At 34.8% G+C, this 21,580-nt stretch overlaps 1 protein-coding gene across 1 annotated transcript in view; it reads left to right on the forward strand.

The window, feature by feature from the left end:
* The window catches only part of USP15 (ubiquitin specific peptidase 15), a 66,818-nt gene extending 55,087 nt beyond the window's left edge, over positions 1 to 11,731 (forward strand). Inside the window, exons 11-22 of the mRNA XM_026092360.2 lie at positions 605 to 829; positions 2,854 to 2,937; positions 3,027 to 3,121; positions 3,284 to 3,472; positions 4,341 to 4,456; positions 4,591 to 4,866; positions 5,176 to 5,246; positions 5,564 to 5,679; positions 7,598 to 7,747; positions 8,138 to 8,241; positions 8,892 to 8,980; positions 9,831 to 11,731. Of these exons, the coding sequence (XP_025948145.2) occupies positions 605 to 829; positions 2,854 to 2,937; positions 3,027 to 3,121; positions 3,284 to 3,472; positions 4,341 to 4,456; positions 4,591 to 4,866; positions 5,176 to 5,246; positions 5,564 to 5,679; positions 7,598 to 7,747; positions 8,138 to 8,241; positions 8,892 to 8,980; positions 9,831 to 10,016 (1,701 nt within the window). The 3' untranslated portion in view covers positions 10,017 to 11,731. The remainder of the gene's footprint in view (positions 1 to 604; positions 830 to 2,853; positions 2,938 to 3,026; positions 3,122 to 3,283; positions 3,473 to 4,340; positions 4,457 to 4,590; positions 4,867 to 5,175; positions 5,247 to 5,563; positions 5,680 to 7,597; positions 7,748 to 8,137; positions 8,242 to 8,891; positions 8,981 to 9,830) is intronic.
* Positions 11,732 to 21,580: the final 9,849 nt, after the last annotated feature.

The raw sequence follows: 21,580 nt of genomic DNA on the forward strand, positions 1-21,580 counted from the left end.
TTTTCTGGAAGAGATTTAAGAAAATATGTTGAGACCCTAAAATGGACATCCTGTTTACATACAAAGGTAAACTTCTGTTTATTTTGAAGAGAGGTGCTGCTAGGGGGTAGTGTTAAGGCTTTATGTGCTTTCTGTTCAAATCATTGCTGATTTCAGCTGGAAAAATAGTTTCCATTCTTTTGTTCTTTTATTCTCATGTGTACAGTATGCAGTGTACTGTCTCTCTCCAGTACTTTCACCTTGGGAAACTCCTCTAGCATTGAGCTACAAGCATCTTGATCATCTCTCTCCTAGTATGAGTTACTTAAGATAACTTTTTACGTTTTTATTTCCTTTTGTCCTGTGCTGAGCCACTTGAAGTCTCTTTCAGGAAATGTAGTATCTAAAACTGTCAGAACTTGTGTCTCAGAATCTCTGTCCTAGAAAAGGCATACTTCATTTAAGCCATGGTCCTGGTAGTAATAACATACTTATGGGGTCCTTCGGAGTAAGATTTCTCTACCTAGCTGGTAACTGAGAATGTTCTGTCAAGTACTCTTACTAATAATTCTCACTCTTCATTTCCTACTACTTTGTCATAACCCAGGTTGTGCTCTAATTACAGGTGGTTGCTGAAGAAGCCTGGGAAAATCATTTAAAAAGAAATGATTCCATCATTGTTGATATATTTCATGGCCTTTTTAAATCCACCCTAGTCTGTCCTGAATGTGCTAAGATTTCTGTAACCTTTGATCCCTTTTGTTACTTGACACTTCCATTACCCATGAAAAAAGAACGCACTTTGGAAGTTTATTTAGTTAGAATGGATCCACTTGCTAAGCCTATGCAGGTAAGCATCTTAGTCTATATATGACAGTCCTGATTCATGTGGCATAAACAGTGAATCTGAGCTCACTTATATTTTAAAGCTTACAAGTACAACAAGTAAATCCAACAAGCTTTAGTTTTCTGGTACATGTTCTGAAGTTCCACTCTGAATATCTGAGGAAAACTATACATATCATCTTAGATTTTTATCAGTTTCAAGGAAGATATTGATAATTTCTTTATGGCTACATCAATAAGGTTTCCTAATCTTTAAAATATATAATATGCTCTTTTTTATTTCTGCTGCTGCCATAATAAATTATTTGTATGGCTATAATAAAAATAGCTTCAATCCAGGTTTAATTCCTCAGTTTATTAATCTCAAAAAACAGAGGATTGGTGATGGGTGATAAAGAAAAAGGCATGACTGAATATATTAGGTTGTCCTGAATTTGTCTGTGCTGTCACTTAATAGTCAAAAGAAATTTTTTCAGAAGAGATTTCTGCATTGAGAGAATCTCCTTTCCCTTCTTTTTTATGAAAAGGGTATTATACACCTAAGAATGACAGGAAACAGTGTGTATAGATTGTAATAACAAAATAATGATGAAACGGTCCTAGCTGTTCCTTATGGGATAAAAGCGGGATAGGTGAAATAAATAAGACATGGGCAGTTTGGTAGACCTGCAGAATGCTTTAGCACCTGAAATCAGAGTATGAGAAGTGGGAAAGTAGAGAGGGAAAGGGGGAAAGTGGTCAGAACAGTAGATTTATTCTTGTTCTCAAAGGCAGTGTGAGTTAGAGTAGTCAAAGATTAAGGGACATGTATTAACCGGTGGGAGATAAGCCTGCTAGGAATTTATGTAGTTGTGAGATTGTCACAGGTTATATCTGATAATGGGAAAAAGACAGTTTGGATATAATCCAACAGGATTTGCACAAGGGTCACACTAGTTGAGAATGACACCTGTTGGACAGGTGAGATGGCTATGCAGGAGTGAATAGAGATTGGAAAGTACAAGTTCTGTAGAGCTATTGTGAGTCTAAGGGATCATAAGACTTCAAGAGATACCAAACACATGCTCTGCGTGACAATTAATTGCAAAGTTAGAAAGTCATGTTTCCAACTAATCCTGTCTTTATTCCTGTGCAAATAACAGCAATAAATCCTGTCTGGGGTTTCATTACACACTGCAGGAGTATTGCACAAAGGAACTCATGGAAACGTTTTCTTTGTTAATCATCACATTCTCAATATGTATGAAACTAGAGTTCAGTCATTAGACACTGCCTTCCCTTGCTTTTCCTACACTAAAAGTGCTACCAGAGAAAAACCTGTTCAAACAATAACAGTCCGTTCAACAATATAATACACTGCACTTTCAGCAAAGATCTTTGAAATACCTTGACAAACAATGGCTAAGACTAGTAACCTGGCAAGTATTCCAGGGTATAACCATCCTAAAGAGAAAGCAATATCCCATCTTTTCCTACCAAAAACTTTTGACTTTGATTTTAAGAAAACACAAAATATTGCTTCGCTTGGTTGGTTGTTGTGTGGGGGTTTCGGGTTTGTTTGTTTTTTGAGATGGGGGATGCTTACAAGGTTTAGGGCAAAGTATTTCCTAGGACAAGTTAAAATAAAGATAAATTCCAGTAATACTTTCTAAACCACTTGTCTTGTGTTCCAAAGAAAAACAAAGATTTAAAAATGTAGTCAACAGCACACCTACTATTTAAATATGTCAAAATTAGTAGATGCTGTTAGTCGTCTTATGGAAAAAATAAAACAACATCTGGAAACACACTTCATCAAGTAAGAAATGTGTCCAAAGCGTGCATGTTCATATGATTAAAGCGTGAAGGTAACAAATGTTTTCAGTAATCCAATTTACAACGACTAACAAATTCAATAAGTTACTGAAAATACGTTATACCATAAGTTAGGAATATCTGAAAGTAGTATGTGAACAATGCTGAACATGTGATAAGTATTTTTGTGCATCTTTGGTCTCTTAAGAATTAAAGTAACATTTTATCTTTTAGTACAAAGTAGTTGTTCCAAAAATTGGAAATATATTGGATCTTTGCACAGCATTGTCAGCTCTGTCTGGTGTTGCTGCAGATAAGGTAAGAGTAATTTCTTGTATGAAGCACAACATTAAACATTCTAACATATATTAACCTGACGTAATCATGCATACTCCATTTTCTTTTAGATGATTGTTACTGATATATACAATCACAGGTTCCACAGAATATTTGCCATGGATGAAAATCTGAGTAGTATTATGGAACGTGATGACATTTATGTGTAAGTATAGCTTATATATATCATGACTTTCTGCAGTTTTAGTTGCTTGCGTGGAATTAAAACAAACATATGATAAAGACAAACCTTGGGTTTTTTTCTTCTCTTTGTAGCCTTTTAAATGACAGTTCTCCTTTGTATTTCTGATTGTTTCATGTTTTCTAGATTTGAAATTGCTATCAATAGAACAGAAGATACAGAACAAGTTATAATTCCTGTTTGTTTAAGGGAAAAGTGCAGGCACACTAGCTACAGCCATAGTGGTTCTTCTCTGTTTGGTCAACCTTTTCTCATAGCAGTGCCTAGAAACAATACTGAAGACAAACTGTATAACCTGCTGCTGCTAAGAATGTGGTAAGATTACTGCTTAAAGAAAAATATGCTTGTTGTGAAAAATACTTACAGCTGCAATCAGTAGATGCTTGTTTTTACATGCTTTGCTAATGAATTGATTAGATTTGAATTGTTAGTATTTTATACGCTTTCTGTTAAATATAGTAAATTTCAAATTTTAGACACTTAAGATGTGAATTTGTGTGGATTTCAGTTTGATTTTTGTTAACATGGTCTCATCCAAAAATGATTTGAAAGGTCAATGGAGAGTATGTCTATTTGGCAGTTTAGGGGAATTAATTCTGCTGTATATATAGCTGTTTATAAAGGCTTGGTAAAATGGAAACATTTCACTAATTTTTCTGATATGGTTAAGCCTCTGTATTTACTATACAATTCTATATACTAATTTGTATAGTAAAACTATGTGGTAGACTTTTTCAAACTAAACTGGAAAGAATGTCATCACATGGAAGAATTTAATCATATAAGCTTCAATTTAAATTTACCCTTTATCTTTTAATAACATAACTTTCCTTGTAAGTGACTCTATCTATTTCTTTTGTGAAAAACATGGTTAATGAACAGTTAAAGAAGTGAGTTCTGGTTAATCAGAAACTAATATCAAGAAGCAAGCTATATGAAATTAAGTAACTACCAAAAAAAAAAAAAAAAAAAAAAGGTAAGAGACATGCCAAATTTCAGATGTGCCTTTAACAGTAGACATGTTAGGTGTTAAAATTATTTATTCCAAATAAATGAGAAGGGATTGCAGGAATACAGTAATTTATAAAGGATTTGCTGTAACCGTTTAGTTCTCTGGCTTCAACAATATAAATATTAAAAAATCCCTTGATACTAAGTTGTTGTTTTCACTTATTATATTTAGCCGATATGTAAAAACATGTACTGAAAGTGAAGACACTGAAGGATCCCTACATTGCTGTAAGGACCATGGTATCAATGGTAATGGCCCAAATGGAATACATGAAGAAGGATCTCCAAGTAAGACTGGAATATCTAAACTTGTTTAGTATTTTGTGTTCAATATGAAACTGAAGTTATTCTGTAGTGTCTTTCTCTTTCAGTTATTGTTACTCTGCCTCATTTTTTCCTCCTTATTCTATCAATTGTTTCAGGTGAAATGGAGACAGATGAACAAGATGATGAATCCAGCCAGGATCAGGAGCTGCCTTCAGAGAATGAAAACAGCCAGTCAGAAGACTCAGTTGGAGGGGACAATGACTCTGAGAATGGGTTGTGTACTGAGGACACTTGCAAAGGTCAACCACTCACGGGACACAAAAAGCGATTGTTTACATTCCAATTCAATAATTTAGGCAATACTGACATAAACTACATCAAAGATGATACCAGGCATATTAGATTTGATGATAGGCAACCTAGGCTTGATGGTAAGTGATGGAGAACAAATTTGGCAACATTTGATTCTAATGTTTTTTTCCTGACTCTACTGCTGTAGCAAAATGTTTCAGTCCCTCTGTGTGATATTTGAAGTCTGTCTTTTTCCCAAGAGTAAATTCTGTATAAATAATTATCTCGTTATTGTAACTATTAGAAATGCATAAGTTGCGTGTACTTCGATTTTTCACCTTGAATTCATACCAGTGTTTAATTCATTTTGATGAGTCTTTGCCCAAAGTAAATATAATTTCATTTAAAGAAAGAAATAATAATAAGAGAAAATGTGTTTTTAATCTTAGAAAGATCTTTCCTTGCTTTGGACTGGGATCCTGAATTGAAGAAGAGATATTTTGATGATAGCGCAGCAGAGGTAAGCTGCTTACGTTGCTCCCCTTTGTGGCACTAATAACACGTAAGTGTGAAAAATATTTAATTCATGTGATACAGAGATTTTAAAACTGTTCAAAGAAGAAGCTGGGAGGATATCATGTGTTTTTCATGTCATTCATATTAAATAAACTTCATTTATGCATGTAAGTAATTAGCAGATCTGAGGCTAATTTAGAAATAAATGGTTTCTGATCAGCTTTTCCATATATAGGAGCTTTGTAGTTACTGTTAAGATGACATCACTAAAATGAGTTTTGTTTCATTTGTTCTCTTAACTCAAGAAATACTTCTCTTTAGGATTTTGAAAAACATGAAAGTGTGGAATATAAACCTCCCAAAAAGCCCTTTGTGAAATTAAAAGATTGCATTGAACTGTTCACAACAAAGGAAAAACTAGGTGCTGAAGACCCATGGTAAGGACAAAAAATTAAAATTAATATGTTCTATGGAGTGTGTTTCTCAAAATGTAGTCAATCACTTCTGATTATCGCAGATACCTAACTGATTTCTCACAGTGTTTTGAATCTTTTCATATGTTAAATTTCAAGAGTAGCTGAATTGTATTAAATATCAAAATGTTTTCAATTTTGTTTTATTATATAAGTAAATGCTGTTACTATGTATTGGAGATTGTGTTTGTACAGGAGATGATTCATGCATTCAGCATAGAAGGAAGAATGGATCCATAATCATAATCTGTGAGCTGTGATCTACACTGAATTACTAAATATCATGCCAAATGCAATTAATTGATTTAAATGAGTATTCTTTTCTGAGATGAAAAAGCTTGCTGCATACTGTATTTTTGATGCAAATACATAATTTGCCTTGCAGTGATATATGAAATAGTGATGTACTTAAACAGCAGACTTGTGGGATGGGGGATGTCTGGAATGAGTAGAACCTTTTAGATTCATGTTCCAGCCATATGTTGTTAATTTTGGGGAGAGACATTTATTATGACTCGTGGTTCTTTCAAATTCTAAATTTGAATGATATCTGAATATTCACAATTATAAGATATTCCCATATCATTCTTCTCCAGGAATTTTCTAGCAAATAGATGAGAATCCTCTTCAACACCTGAAGCTCAGAATTAAGTTTGAAAAGAAGGTCTCCTGTATTCTGTTTTGTGGATACTTAACAAGTCTTGGACACTTCCAAACTCTGTAACCAGAGAACCTTCCCTTGTGTGTTTTTTGTTTCCTTTGGCAGGAGGGGGCAGGAGTGCTGACTTGCAACTTATTTTTCTAGGTTGGCTAGATTATACAACACTGGACAGACTACTTGAGATGCTGTGTAACTCAAGTATGGTGAAGTGCTTACATTTTTGCAGCACGTTTTAAGCAGTGTGTGGAGACTACTAAAAACTGCTACTGGTCAAGTCATGCAGTTGCTCCTAGATACATCTCACAAAAGGTCATTCATCACATTCTTTCTTGGTTCATCAGGTCTTCCCAGCTCTAATCTATGAGAGCTCATCAACCCTGGTCCAGCACTATCTGTACTGCAAATGTTATAAGCTAACTGGGAAAACAGCCCTTTAATCACAGCATGGCCTTATGCATGACAAGAGAATTGTATCTGATGTTGCTGTGGAAAGGCAGTTGTGCAGTCTTTTCTAATTAGGCTTTATCTTGCTTTCCTAGACCTTTACTTACTAGATATGAAGACATAGAATAGATGTAGGTCACTTTGCAGAAAAGTTGCTTTATGGTTCTTACTACTTAGTCTCCTCCTTGAGCCTTGATTCTTGAAAGATTCAACTATACCTTGGAGGGAACAAAAGCATATATAAGTCACAGCCTTTTTAGCACTTGGCTACTCATAGTAGAGATGTAAGGAGCAATTCAGGTTCCCAGTAATCACTGTTGTCTCATTTTAGTGGTAGGTGTGAGGGAATAGGAGATGCATGGATTTAAAAATTGAAATTTGGAAGAACCGCAGTTGCCTGTTATGGCCTTTCATATAGTCAATTTTGCTGAAGTTTTTCCATAATCCTTCATCTTTCTTAATAAAATGTGAGAAAACTTGTGTTTTAAATAAAGTCTCCAGAGACTAGTATGGGAAAAGAAGAATGCTATATTGTACGGTGCCACAAATGTGTTTAAAATATTGTCAAGGCTTCGTTGTGAGTTGGCTTGCTCATTAGCACCTCATGCCTTAAACTAGGAAGGATATCAGTGGTATTAGTAATAGAAGATGGAAAGTGTGTATATGTTTCAGTTTTTGCTCGTTTAGTTCCTCACATGTTGTTGCCTTTCTCCACGATAATATATTTTAGTATACATAAGGACTGCAGTTATTTAAAAAATTTTTTTTTTCTTTTAGGTATTGTCCAAACTGTAAAGAACATCAGCAAGCTACCAAAAAGTTAGACTTGTGGTCACTGCCCCCAGTACTGGTAGTTCATCTGAAGCGCTTTTCCTACAGCAGATATATGAGGGACAAGTTGGATACATTGGTTGACTTTCCAATAAAGTAAGAAACCTGAATATTTCAGTGTTAGAACTGTAAAAGTTAGCATGCCTAGGACGTAGGTTTTAATCTAACAATTATGCAGAATGGGTTAGTGCTCAGCTTCCATACATGGATCTAGTATATACTAATGAGAAAATACTTAGAGATGAGAAGTATGGACTTAAAAATAAATAAATAAAATAGTAATAGTAGATAAGCCTGGCAGAACCCTGTAAGTAGGTTTGGCAAAGACTTCTACTCCTCAGAGATTGAAGGAGATGTGCTGTCAGTGTGCTCTGGTATATGTGTTTTTCTGTGGTAAATGTAAGATAAAGGGCTCAAGGACAAATAAAATGTGAAATGGTTAAAAAGTGTTACTAACGTGAGCTTATTTTGGTTGTTTTTTAACAGTGACTTGGACATGTCAGAGTTCCTTATTAATCCAAATGCAGGGCCTTGCCGCTATAACTTGATTGCTGTCTCCAACCACTATGGAGGAATGGGAGGAGGGCACTGTAAGTTGATTTAAAATATTACTGTTTTATGCATCAACTTTGTTTCATTGGGTTTTTTTTGTTTGTTTTTATTTAAGTGCTAATCACTTTGAATCAGTGGCATTTTGTAATGGTTGAGGGACAATTTTTTTCATTACCTTGAAATGCATGAGAGAGGACCAGGTTTACTGCTTTCATAAGTGTTCTTATACAAACATCTATATGAAGTGAGCTTTCCAAAATAGTTGTAGGTTCTTTTGTACTTCTAGCTCTGCATATTGCAAAAAGAGAATATAAAAGCTCCATAAGAGCTACCATATTCTGACAGCTTAATTTGTCTTACTGGTCTGTATACATTACACATCTCCTTGAAAGAAGAGAGAAAAATGGAAAGGTGACTGAGGAACTTTATTTTGACTATTCTTTCTCTATATACATTCTCCTTCTAAAGAGAGTGTAATTGTAACTTATCTTTGTGCTGCTGATAGGGTAAGATAATACTTAAGCCCTCTTAGATAAAAAGTAAAAAACTGTGCGATTATGACTCTTACAGCAATAATAGGTTTTCAGTAATTAAGTGTCAAATGTCAAGTGGAGCTAACTGGCAACTGATTGTAGTAAATATATGAAGGTGCAAAGTCTTTAGTCATTGCACTTTTTTTCTGTCCTAGATACTGCTTTTGCAAAAAATAAGGATGACGGAAAATGGTACTACTTTGATGACAGTAGTGTGTCAACTGCATGTGAGGACCAAATAGTGGCAAGTACCTTTTGCTTTTCTGAAACTGGGTCTATTGACGATACTAACCTGAGGGAAGGAAAATAAAGGGTAAATCATGAAAACATAAATTTGTGACTAGGATTTTGTTGTCTTTTAAAGGACAGTAAAAAGCCACACACAAAAAAAGGCAAAACTTACTTACATGAAACCTTTGGATCTCTGTGTAATTTTACCTAATAAACTTAAAGCAATTTTACCTAATAAACTTAAAGCAAGTTGTCATATTGTCATAGGATACTGTTTGATGTTTTCTTATTACTTCAAAGCTAGATAAACAATCGTGAAGTTGTTTTATTTTGTTTTTTTATCATGTTTTTTGTGAAGTAGAAGTTGGAAAAGCATACAAGTTTTAAGTTCAGAAAAAGTACAAACTATATAAATAGTACTGTAGGAAAAAAAGAAAAGCATCAAATAAATGTTATGAACATTGAAAATTCGTAAAGTACTGCAATGTATTTCAATAAACAGCTCTACTTTGAGTTGTATTTCATTTTCAGTAAGGTTTTGGGGGGGTCTAAAAATTTCTTTAAAAGAGAAAAAGAGAAATTTATAATAATAAATATTATAGACTTATAATATTTATTTGCTGAATTTATAAAAGTGGCACTGTCCAGTCCTTTTTATTTTTACTAAGATTAAGGGCTTCTTGGTTTTAAATCCATTCTCATCCTTAACTGTATCACCTTTCAATTCATTTGTAAGAAGCGAAAGGCTATCAATAGAAGTGGGTGTGATTTCAATATCTTCTCTTGACAAAAGAGAATGGATTCTCTTATTGTGAATGTTTTGTTTGGACTGTCAACAGCATTTGTATCTTTCTCTTTTACAGTCCAAAGCAGCATACGTGCTCTTCTACCAGAGACAGGACACGATCAGTGGAACTGGCTTTTTTCCTCTTGACCGGGAAACTAAACAAGGTGCTTCAGCTGCCACAGGCATCCCATTAGAAAGTGATGAAGACAGCAATGAAAATGATAATGATATAGAAAATGAAAATTGTATGCATACTAACTAATGGAAGAACTAGAAGCCATAAAAGAGACTTTCTTACTGGGGATACCTATTGAAAGAGTGAAATTGCCCACCAAATTAAAAACAAAAATCTGAGACGGGGAATTTCAGATAATAGAATGTAAATCTTTATTACATTTTAACATGTGCAGTACTTGAAGTGAAACAATAAAAACTTTAACAAAAATTGTCTCTAATGCATTTACAGTCTTGTATTCACAAGCTATATATAGGAAATCACAAATAAACCCCTTTTAAGTTTTCTGCTGCTGTTCCGATGGATTATGTTTTCTTTTGTTTTGGATGTGAGTTGATAACTAAAATGTTAAATTTGTGGACTTCTGACGTTTATTTTCTTAGTACTGCAAGAATACTACTGCCAAATCTAGTTTCTGGGTGAATATATTCATGTTCGTTAGGCTGTCACACTGACTACAAATAAAAATGTCATAAATATAAAAGCAGTAGATTTCTTGAAACATCAAATTTTTATGTTTTTTCCCTAAAAATTAATTTAAAATAAATCAATCATGATAGAAGAAAATAGCTTGAAAAGGTGTTTTAACCTTTTGTGGTATAGTTGAGCATCCAGAATAATATGTTCATCTTATTGCTGCTGTGGAACAGGTTCTGGATTTCATGCTGCATTAACAAAAAGTTTTTCAATTAAATGTAAGTATCCTTTGTTGCTTGTTGGATCTACTCTGCGGACATAATTCCTGTTATCTTGCTTATAAAACATGCATAATTTTAATCTGGTGTCAGTCCAAAACTTAAAATTGTGCTGTAAGTTCTCTCTCCCCAGTTATGGTAGTTTGACAGCTTGCAAACTACTCTGTAATAGGGTCAGAGTTAATAGTATTCTGTATCCATAGTAATGACTATGTATCAGGCTTAGATGAGATTTTTTTTTTTCCATATAACTTGCCTTTAAATTGTTAATGAACAAATTGGTTTTAAAAGTAGGCTTGTTAATTTTCTTTGTGTGTTCCTGATGGACTCACCATAGCCTTACAGTGTATCTAAAAAGGTAACTCATTAAGAGAATTGGCATTTGCATGTTCAAGTCAGAACCTGTACAGTATATAAGGCATACAAACTTTGAATTGGATTTTAGTTAACCACGTTCAGGGGTCCAGGATGCCAAAATAAGTGTGACAGTTTGGAACATTTTTTAATTTGCTGCTTTCCCTTTGATCTAGTTGGAAGAATGTATTGTTGATTCATATACAATACTGCCTTTGAGAGGAACTCTTTAGTGCAGGGGCACATTTCACATATCTGCTACCTGGAGAATTGCTTTGTGTCCCACTGTTTAAACAAATAAAAAAATAAAAGCAAAAAGTATGATGTTCTTCACTTGAACTAATCAAATACAATAGGTTATAAATTGTGTATTGTAAATAAAAGTTCACTCTGTGAGTGCACATTTTGGTAAATTATTTATTTATGTTAGCATTTAAAAATTCAAAAAAAAAATGCATTTGACCAGGATATAAATGAGGTATGTTGGACATGGCTTTGCTTTATACCTTGATATTAAAACTGGTGTTTCATCCTGGTATTTTAAAGCTGCTTTGAATTTTTTTTTTTTTAATGTAAACTAACCTCCTGCATGACAGAGGTTAAAATTTTGTCTGCACTTGAGTTCACTTGGGTTTACATTTGAAATGCGCATGTTTATTTATACAGATTTCAATAAAGCTATTCAAGGCCTTATTCAGTCTTTCAGTTTCTTACAAATTCTTTTCCCACAGTTTTTGTGAAATGTGTAGTCTTTGTTTAATCAGAAGACCTATATTATCATTGGTTACAAAATGGTTATTTAATGACCAACATAGAATGAGATTAACAGTATTTCCAGAAGATAGAATGTGTAAAATGGATTCTCTTCCGTCATTATCTGGCTCTAAAACATTTATAAGGCAGCAGAAAAATTATTTCATGTCAAGAAAGCCAAGATTACTTAAAAAAAAATAGTAATACAGTGACAGTAGTTAATGGTCAAGTAAAAAGATGAGCTTTGGGATGGTTAGTGGAATAAGACAGTATGTTAGACCAACTGATATGTTTGGGAAAAAATGATATCCTTTGGGCATGGACCCTCTTATCCAGATCTGAAATGCAAAAACCCAATGCAAAGGTAAATACAAAATAAAAATAGAGCTTCTGAGTTTAATTTGGTTATGTTAATCAGACCACTTGAGAGAAGAGTTATCTATGAACTGGAGGAAGTAACTAGAGAAGGGAATCACATATTTGAATACCACATACAAATTTACTTTCCCACAAAGAGAGCCCCTTACATTCATCCTCCTGTTGGTTTTCCCATATCATGTTAGCCCAGAACTTGGGAAATAACTAAACAGTTTGGATCCTCCTTTTTACAGAGATTGTTACTTGAACAAAATTTTCTAAAAGCCGCATTGCTGGTTGTCATACAGCTCCTCCAACTTGTCTGTATTTGTCAAAAGCAAGCTTCTTGCATGTCAACATACCCCAAATAGTACCAGGCTATGCTTGAGCAAAAGATGTAAAATTTGCCCACACATCTTCACAGGTACTGCTATAAATTCTTCCTTAAAAGAATAATCAACCTCAGCCTTAACGTGGATTTCCCAGAATTTGAATTACTTTGTCCAGTAAAACAGATTTTCTCATAGAAACTCTGTGGCTAAAACTTGACAGGCTGACCAGCATTCATTCAGAGTGTTGACAAGGGAGAAAAAAACAAGACATGGAATGTTTTTCACAAAACAACTGCTAATTCTGAAGGCTCACAAAACCCTTTCCAAAGATGAGATCAGGAACGGTGATATACCAAGCTGACATTACTTTTAATAGAGATCCTGATTTTGCAATACAAAATAATATCGTCTTCCTTGCTTCCAGCTTCCACATGCCCCACATAATCTGTGTATTCAACAAGCATTTGTTGTTTCTAAAAGAGCTAAGAGCTTCATTACGTTTGCTGGTCTGTCCAAAGAGCTAAGAGCTTCATTACGTTTGCTGGTCTGTCCTTCTCTCCTTTCCCAGCCTTGCTTCAGGGTAGCCTGCTAACTTCTCTCCTGGTCTAACATAACTGTGTTATATCTCAAAGCAGTTTTTAACTCTTTATTTAGCTTTGAGAATTTCTGTTTGTGTCTCAGACCTGAAGGAGAGCTTATATGGCTGCAGACGCTTATGGCTTCTTTCTTTTCTCAGCTGTATTAGCTGGCTTTATGAGAAATCTTTCCATGTGGATTTTTATGTCTTTAGACTACCTCAGCTATAACATTGCTGCTGCTTCTCTGAAGATTGTCAAAGTTTAAGGCAAAAAAATTTGGTTTTGATTTTAAAAATGAGAATCTTGATTCAAATTTATTTTTTGTCAAGAGGGGAGCATAGTCAAATGATTTCATGTAAGTAGTACCTAAACATACTGCTTGTTACTGAACATTATGATTAAGAAGATCCTATATTTGTAGCTCACAGTCCATTTTTCCCTGTCTTGCAGACAAAAATACTGCTAACATTAGTATTTTCTACAAAAGTCTTTAAAACCTAGTCTGACAACAACTACTGTACAGAGGCTTTTTCTCTTGAAATAGGATTCTGCTCTTAGTTCTTACTGCACCGTTCAAAGTTTGCTTCACCAGTTTTGTAGATTTGAGTGGCTGTCACTCAAAAGATGTGGAGCTTTTTACCGCAGTTTGCCTTGGAAGCTTCATCAACATCCTGAAAAAATAGGATGTTTTTATAGACTAGCACTAGAAAGATATGACTGAGGCCACATCTGTTATAGGCCATGATTGCTTGAAATATTTTATCTTTTTGCATTTATTGGAAGTACACGAGAACAGCTTTATGTCTTGCATGTATGAGAAGCCTTCTTTATCCACAGAGCAGCACGTTCAATGGAGCTTGAAGCATTTCTACCTAAAGTTGTAGAAGTTTTGGGAGCATTTAGATTTTGGGCTAGGAGAAGTAACATGACCAAATAAGCAGTTTATATAAGGTAAATGCATAGAAGGATAACATGCACAACTGAGGCTAGATGAGATGAGTTACAGTGATTTTTTCAATCATTTTCCATTTCCTATTGTCAGTAAGATCATATTAAACTCAGGGACCTGTTAGTCATCAAAATTGCCAGCTTTGTATTTGGAGCCAATCACAAACATGAATTATGTTCATCCATCTTCAATTAAACATTTTCTATTGTGATTTTCATTGCTGATTCTAACATTGTAACTACCTATGTTTCTTTTTCTGTGAATACTTTTGCAGATGCCTCAGTCTGTCAATTTTTAAAAATAGGATTAGAATTTGGATATTTTACTGTTTTCAAAGTAAGGACAAAGAAGATATGTTAATATCATACTACACACACTTCATGGTTTAGCTCCTTTTAAATGTAAGGTTAGATATAAAAGAAACTTGGCACTGATGTGTAGAATTACAATTCCAGTATTAAGCATACAAGCCCATACAGATACATATTTCCCTGAATATCTAGCTAGGTGGTAGACAGCTCTGGTTTGGAAACTGATCTTTTTAATAGTGTGTTCTGCCTGAGGCAAGGATGAAAAGTAATTGTAGCAACAAAAGCACAATACCACTCTAGCGCAGCTGTTGTTTCCACATTACAGTTGCTTTGAGATTGCTTGGCCCAGGATAGAGAAACTCAGTTTTCCTGCATTTTATTTCATGATGCTCCCTAAATGATTTACATTGTCTAGGAAGACAATAGGATGCATGCTGGCATGTATACAAGAGTGGTTAATCTAACTGGTTAATTTGCTGAGTGAAAAGAAGTTTTCTGAAAGCTCTCCAGAGCTGAAGTAATTTTCCTGCATCGATGGGGACTGTGAAACTGTGATTCATTACTATGAATCTTTTTCTGGGTTTAGATGGCCTCTTTGGAAATGAAAGATTGGTTCACTTTATAATTATTATTTCTTTACCAGTGCTTGTGGAGGAGGAAGGATAGTTAAGAGATTCTCCCAGAAGGGGTTTGGGCTTCCATTACCATAATCACATGGTCATTTAGGGGATAGATCAGTCTTCAGCTGCCCTTTATACCACTGCGCAGAAGCAAATGCTGCAGTCCTAGGACAGAGAAAACAGGAGAGTTGTGGTCCAGGAGCAGGGGCACTTACCGGAGAGAGCAAAGTCCTAGGTTCCTCTTCCACCACAGCTATTTATACATTATGTGCAATGAATACTATGAGTAATGAATGCATGATCAGGTCTGGAAGTGTGCTCTGTAATCAGAACGCCTCCCTCGGGTGAATATTTTCTTTTGTCTCTTCTTAGGAGCAGGGATCCCAAGTGGGCTTACCTATAAGACCGGCACTGAGCTACTCCGTGTGCCAAGGGGCAGTTCTGGGTAGGGGCAATAGCAGAGCCTAAGAAGCTTAGAAATTTTCCTGGTGAAAACCTGGTTAGCATTAGACTTAAGGGAGCATGGAGTTTTAAGCAGGAGATCTGGCTTGACATACTTAAGTGCCACTTCAGAGTTTGTGGATCTGAGCTTTAGTATCTGATAACTCAGTCTCCATGTAGACTTCATTCTCCCTTTGAAAATGCAGATTTATATATGTATGTGATCTTATATTTGAAGGAATATACTTATCCACTAATAGCTGGATCTGGCTAATGTTTAAAGGGTGCTGTTCAAAGTAAGGTTTGTTTAATTGACCAATACCTAGCAGAATCTGCCCCTTGTCAAGTGGTACCCCAGGGACTGATGAGACTCTCCAGACAACCTACATTTCAAATAGATTTATAGTCCAATAGTGATAATTCAGTATGTTAACAGAAAACAAGGAATCTCAAAAAGCAAAATCAGTGAAATTCCCTACCCAGTTTTTTTGATGACTTTCTTCTTGTCACAGCATTATCTGATCCAAAGCTGACTTTTAGAGCCTGTTCCCAGTAAGAGTTCTCAAGAATGCCACTATCATATTTTGGGCAAGAAGATAAAAATTTAATGAGGTCTCCTTTCTCAAAGACCTTTATAATTTGTCCAGACCAACTTTCAGAAGTTATTGGAAAATGTCAGAAAAAAAAATTACACAGCTATTTTAGTTTCTAAAATAAATTATTTTGTCTTTCTTGTTGTTAATTTGACTCCTTAGACTATATATACTGAATTTGTAAATTAGCTTCCTAATCAGACATAAAAATTAGTAACTTTTCTATATGACTCTCAGAGAGCATATGGAATGTACAGAATTCTGGGAATCCTAGTCAAATTGTCAGTTTGGTAAAGCAATAATTATGTGTGCATACATAAGATATGGCAATTCAGTGTGGATATTCTTAAACTTAAAACTACAGACAACATGTAATTCTGTTTATCATGTCTGTCACAATTTTTGTCACTTAATCAGTTTTTTATGTTGTGAAGAAAGAGGTTCCTACAGTCTTTTTCAGAATTATTCCTGACAAAAAACTACAGTATATTTCCTTTTTCAGTTACATTGACAGCATACTTTTTGATCATTATAAGCAGCAGCATAAAGACAAAAATTATAAAAGACAGTTAACCTTGTTAATGGGAGATTTACAGAAACAAAACAGAGCAGGATGCAGGAGACAGCTTGCAGTTCCCACTTTTTCTACAGATTTTGCATCAGCAATGCTTATATTATTTAAGGCCTGACTTGGGCGGTGAAGAGGCCAGAGGTGCAATTGCCTGTGACCTCTCGCTCTCGTTGCCTTCAATCAGTGTACTGGATGCTTCTGTGCAGATCAGTGCCTTGATCTTTTTTACTTAGATCTTAGATGTACTTTAGACTTCTACCTGCCTTCCTAACACACTGAAGTGAAGTTTGCAACTTACAGTTGAGGTGTCAGAGGAGAAAAGCAGTCAGATGTTATCTTGCCAGATGATGTAGGAACATCTTCTGCATCTACAGCCACTTGCTACTGGGAAGGCCACCACATCTTTTAGCTTTCCCAGTAAATTTTCACTGGTTTTAAGTATTCTGAAACCTTCATGGGGAAGTCAGTATGACGGGCAAATTAATTAATTGGCAAACCCACCAGTTTTCTCCAAAAAATACATATTCTTTGACATCAGACTGTGATTTCAGAGTACAGTTTCACATTGTTTTTAGGTAGTAGTTACATTGATAAAGAAAATCACTATAAATGTGATGAAACAGTTAACGTAGTTGCTGGCATAAGCATATGCTTAATCTGCAGGCAAGATGCTTTTTTTTTCCTTCAGATTTTTTAATCTTTTTTGTCTCCATGTATACAAATTGTGAAGACAATTCCACTTACTTAGTTCCAGCATTGCATGCTCAAGTGGCATCATGTACTCCTGAAGTAGCTAGAGAGACCTGTCTCACTGAAAAACAAGTAAATCTTGGAATAGCATGAAGCACCAGAGTAGTCCAAGTGTGACAAATTTATGGCAATTTATCTCCCTAACTATGGTTCATTCTATTTGCTAGCTAGCATCAGCAGGCATCCTGGGCCAAATAATGGAAAAGCCGATACAGGACTCAAAGAATTCATGTCAGTCAATATGATTTCATGAAAAATATGTTTGTTAGATCTTACAAGAGTTTTATTATAAAATAGACTTGATAAAGATAATAATGTAGGTGCACCTAGAACAATTTAAGTGCTGAGCATAGTATCACATAACTCTCATCAAAACTTTAGTATTATACAGCACCACTCAATACACTTCCAAAGATTAAGAACTGATCAACAATCTCAAAATAGTTTTCATTAGGAACTCATTGTGGAATAGGCATGCTATTAGAGTGTCAGTGGAACTTAGTCTTAAATTAATGTTTTTATTCAGTGTAAAAAATAACTGCTCACAAAGTTTGGGGATGGCAGTTTCAAAAATAATTTTAAGGGAATGAAGTATCATCCGACTGATTTAGTAAATTGGGTCAATCAAAATTAAATTGCTTAATAACACCAAATGCAGAAGTATAGTGAAGGAATTAGGAACTCCTAGCTACAGGATGGTGGGTCATATACCAGAAAGTAGCAAGCGGTCCTAAATCTTGTGCAGCCCTAGCAGACAGGCAATTCCGCATGAGTTCCCAGTGAAGCAGTGGCATAAGGATTTGTCCTTGTATGCATAAGCAGAAATAAGAAGTTGATTTAATCTTTGAAGACCAGTGGTAAGGAGGGTGCTGGAAAAACACACTATTGGAGTTACTGCCTTTTGAAAGTTAAGATGAAAACTGAGACACGTAATGGAAAAAAGCTACAACTCCTGAGTAAATGCATTTGCCCTAACAGATATAAAGAGCAGTTGTTTTATCAGAAAAATGACTCAGAAGTGACTTGATTTGTGTGCATTACTTTACGGGGGGGGGGGGGGGCGATAATTGCATGCAGAAGGGGTCTTGGAATGGATAAAAGCATTTAAAGAATTAATGGTTCAAAACCGAAACTGGACAAACTGAAAATAGAGAGAAGTGTAGTGGTGTTTAATGTAATTATTTTTAACAGTGAGAGGAAGATACCAGTGAAACAACCAGCAAAGGAAAGTGGTGGATTCTGTTATATCCAGGCTGAACATCTTTTCTGGACTAAATACTGTGAAATGTAATACCCTTGTACTGCCAGAATGGAGACAAAATCTGAATTACCTGCTTTAGCTTTAAAATCTATGAATCTGTAAATACCACATTCTCTTCAGAGAAATATTCTTGCCTGTTCGGACCACATGACACCATTTAATAAATCAATTAAATGCTAAGTTGAATTGTAATTTCCTCTGACTTCAATGTGTTTTGAGTCAAGGCCTTCACTCACTAGCGTTATAACAATTTGTCAGTAGGGTAATAAAACCCAGGCTGTTGTTTCAAAATAGAAAAACGAATGATGATTTTTTTCTTTCAGCGCCATCACTACTGACTTACAAAATCGCATTCATGAAGCAACACCAAACACGGTCGGAATGACCTCTTTGAATGAACAACGACAGGTTCAGACACGTCTGTGTTGAAAAATGCACAGTTCCTCAAAAATGAAAATTAAAAACTACAAGTCATGCAAATGAAATGCCATCTGCTGCTGGTTCTGAGAGCAGGAAATAGTTTTTCAGAACACTGAAAAAGTGTGTGGAAAGAAGAATTCAGATGAGTTGTACTAGCTTTTAACATCTGTCAATGTTGCAAAATACATATTACTCTGGGGGTGTTTTGTAAATGTGAATGTCTCTCTCAGCTGAGGAGAAAATCTGCAAATAGAAAGGACAGTAATTTGTAATTCTGTATCAGTTAGACTTATTAAGAGCAAATACAAACAAAACAATATCTTCTGCCAGCTAAGTTGTATGTTCTCAGTGGCATTCAAGAAACATACAGTTTAAGACAGTTCATATAATATTAGTTTTCTTGTGCAATCCACCAAATAAAATAAAAAGATACTTGATTCCTATTTTAGTTCTGCTCCTCCCATTCCAAAGCTGAAACATCGGTTTCCATACACCTTAAATATAATTCTGCTACAGGTGAACATGTCAATAGAAGTGGCAAAACATAGTTGTATTTCCAAATCAAAAGTAAAGTGTCACCATTCATGCTGACTAATGTGCTCATGTGTGTTAATAGCTGCTCAGTGAAGTAAATGCAGTGTCCACATGAACCTATTTATTTGGTGAGACTAATGTCCTGCATAACTTTGTTATGAATGGCATGGATCCTAAATACAATTCTAAGCAGTAAGTTGAAACAGTCCCATGTTCAGTCCTTAGCCTTCAGGTTCTTACGTGCATATATAGATCAATGTTTTTGCATGTTTTAATTTGTGCCGGCTACTATTTAAACTTTCCTTTGGAAGTGACAGGCTACACACGCCACACGTCTCGTAGCAGACATGCTGCTCTGCTTCTTATGCATATATTTCCCTGATGCTTCCTCGTTCTGCAGCACAAGAGGATTTGCCTCAGATTTTTCTGTGCCAGTCATGCACATTTGACTCAAAGCAATTATTTAGAGCAAGGATTTCTAATGCACTCGTGACTGTAGCGCTTAAGCAGCAACAACATATTTAAAGATGCTGAAAGGATTTTGACATAGTAGAAGCTGAGGGGGGAGGCGACAAAAAGCATTTTCACTTGCAGCTTTTGTTAATTCTCTTTGTATTTGGGATAATGTGATAATGTGATAATATAACATCTTTAATTATAACCTCTTTTGAACAACCAAGCTTCACTATATATAGGATCCTATAGAGATTAGATGTGCAAAACACCATTCTTTTCTTATTAAAATCATTTTAGTATCACAAGTTTCTTATTTTATATGTCAAAAAGAAATAAAGAAAATCTATGAAGAAGCACCTGTTTTTTAGTAAAAAGGAAGAAGCATGATGGACTTCCTTGAAGATACTCAAAATTCAGCTGGATATGACCCTGACCAACATGTTTGAACTCTGAAGTTCTATCTAAATTTGAAGTTGGCCCTCCTTTGAGCAGGAGGTGGGACCAGAGGACCTCCTGAGGTCCACTCTAATCTGAATAATTTCTATTATTCTTGACTATTCTATTATTCTATTGAATTGTGCTCAGGCTCACCTATTAGCAGATTAGATTAACAAAAAAAAAAAAAAAAAACAAACAAAAAAAAACCCCCTACTTCTGAATGGATTTTAAAGTCTATTAGCACACAGAAGCATCTATCCCTCAGACATGGAATTATGAGCAACTTAAGCACAAATATTCTCATGCACATCTTTCAAAAGTGGATTTGGATTGTCAATAATGGCCATTTGATTTTCTCTTCTATTTCCCTTTAAAAAATTCTGTACCACCAATGTGTTTCCAGATATATGAATGTTTTTATTTTTTATTGTAAAAGAAAAACATTTATATACTAAAAAAGGTTTTGTTTTCCAAATTCTCAATGAAAGAAATGTTGTGAACATTTTAGATTAATCAAGCTAACTTCTGGGCAGTAAAGTCAATAGAAATGTTTTGATCTAATACAATCATTCAGATTTCTGACGCCCATAATACACAATACATAATCACAGTCAACTGGTGGGATAAAGACAACAGAATTTTCTTTATAAAATATTTATTCTGAGCTGTTGAATTAACTGATTTTTACGAAGTTTGATATTAGGTGTACACGTTGTTTTTTAGTATAGGAAATAATGCCTTAGAAGTTGTCTTCAAGAAATGTAACCTTAGAGATTTCTGTAATATTTTTGAGATAAAGTGGCCAAGATTAAGAGATAGATAAACCAAAGAAATCTGTAGAACCACCTACAATGGGAAGCATTTGGTCATCCTGTCTATATAATCTTTGGATTTCTGTTTGGTTAACTTCATGCTCAGCCAGAGACTGTCATATAGAAAGCTCATCTTTTATTATGTAAACTGCTCCCTTAATATCAAGTATGATGGATTATAGTATCTAAGTTTTCCCAGTAGCTTTTGACAATATTATTAGGACTTGACTGACATGGTATTCTTTTCTTGAAATAAAAAGCCCACATAGAGATACCAACTTAATTTATTTAGCCAATAAACTCATCCAAAAAAATTTCTGTGAGAAGAAATGTACAGTTAGAAGAAAACAAAGCAGACTTAAAATT

Source organism: Dromaius novaehollandiae, chromosome 1 (assembly GCF_036370855.1).
Source record: "Dromaius novaehollandiae isolate bDroNov1 chromosome 1, bDroNov1.hap1, whole genome shotgun sequence".
Lineage (NCBI taxonomy): Eukaryota > Metazoa > Chordata > Aves > Casuariiformes > Dromaiidae > Dromaius > Dromaius novaehollandiae.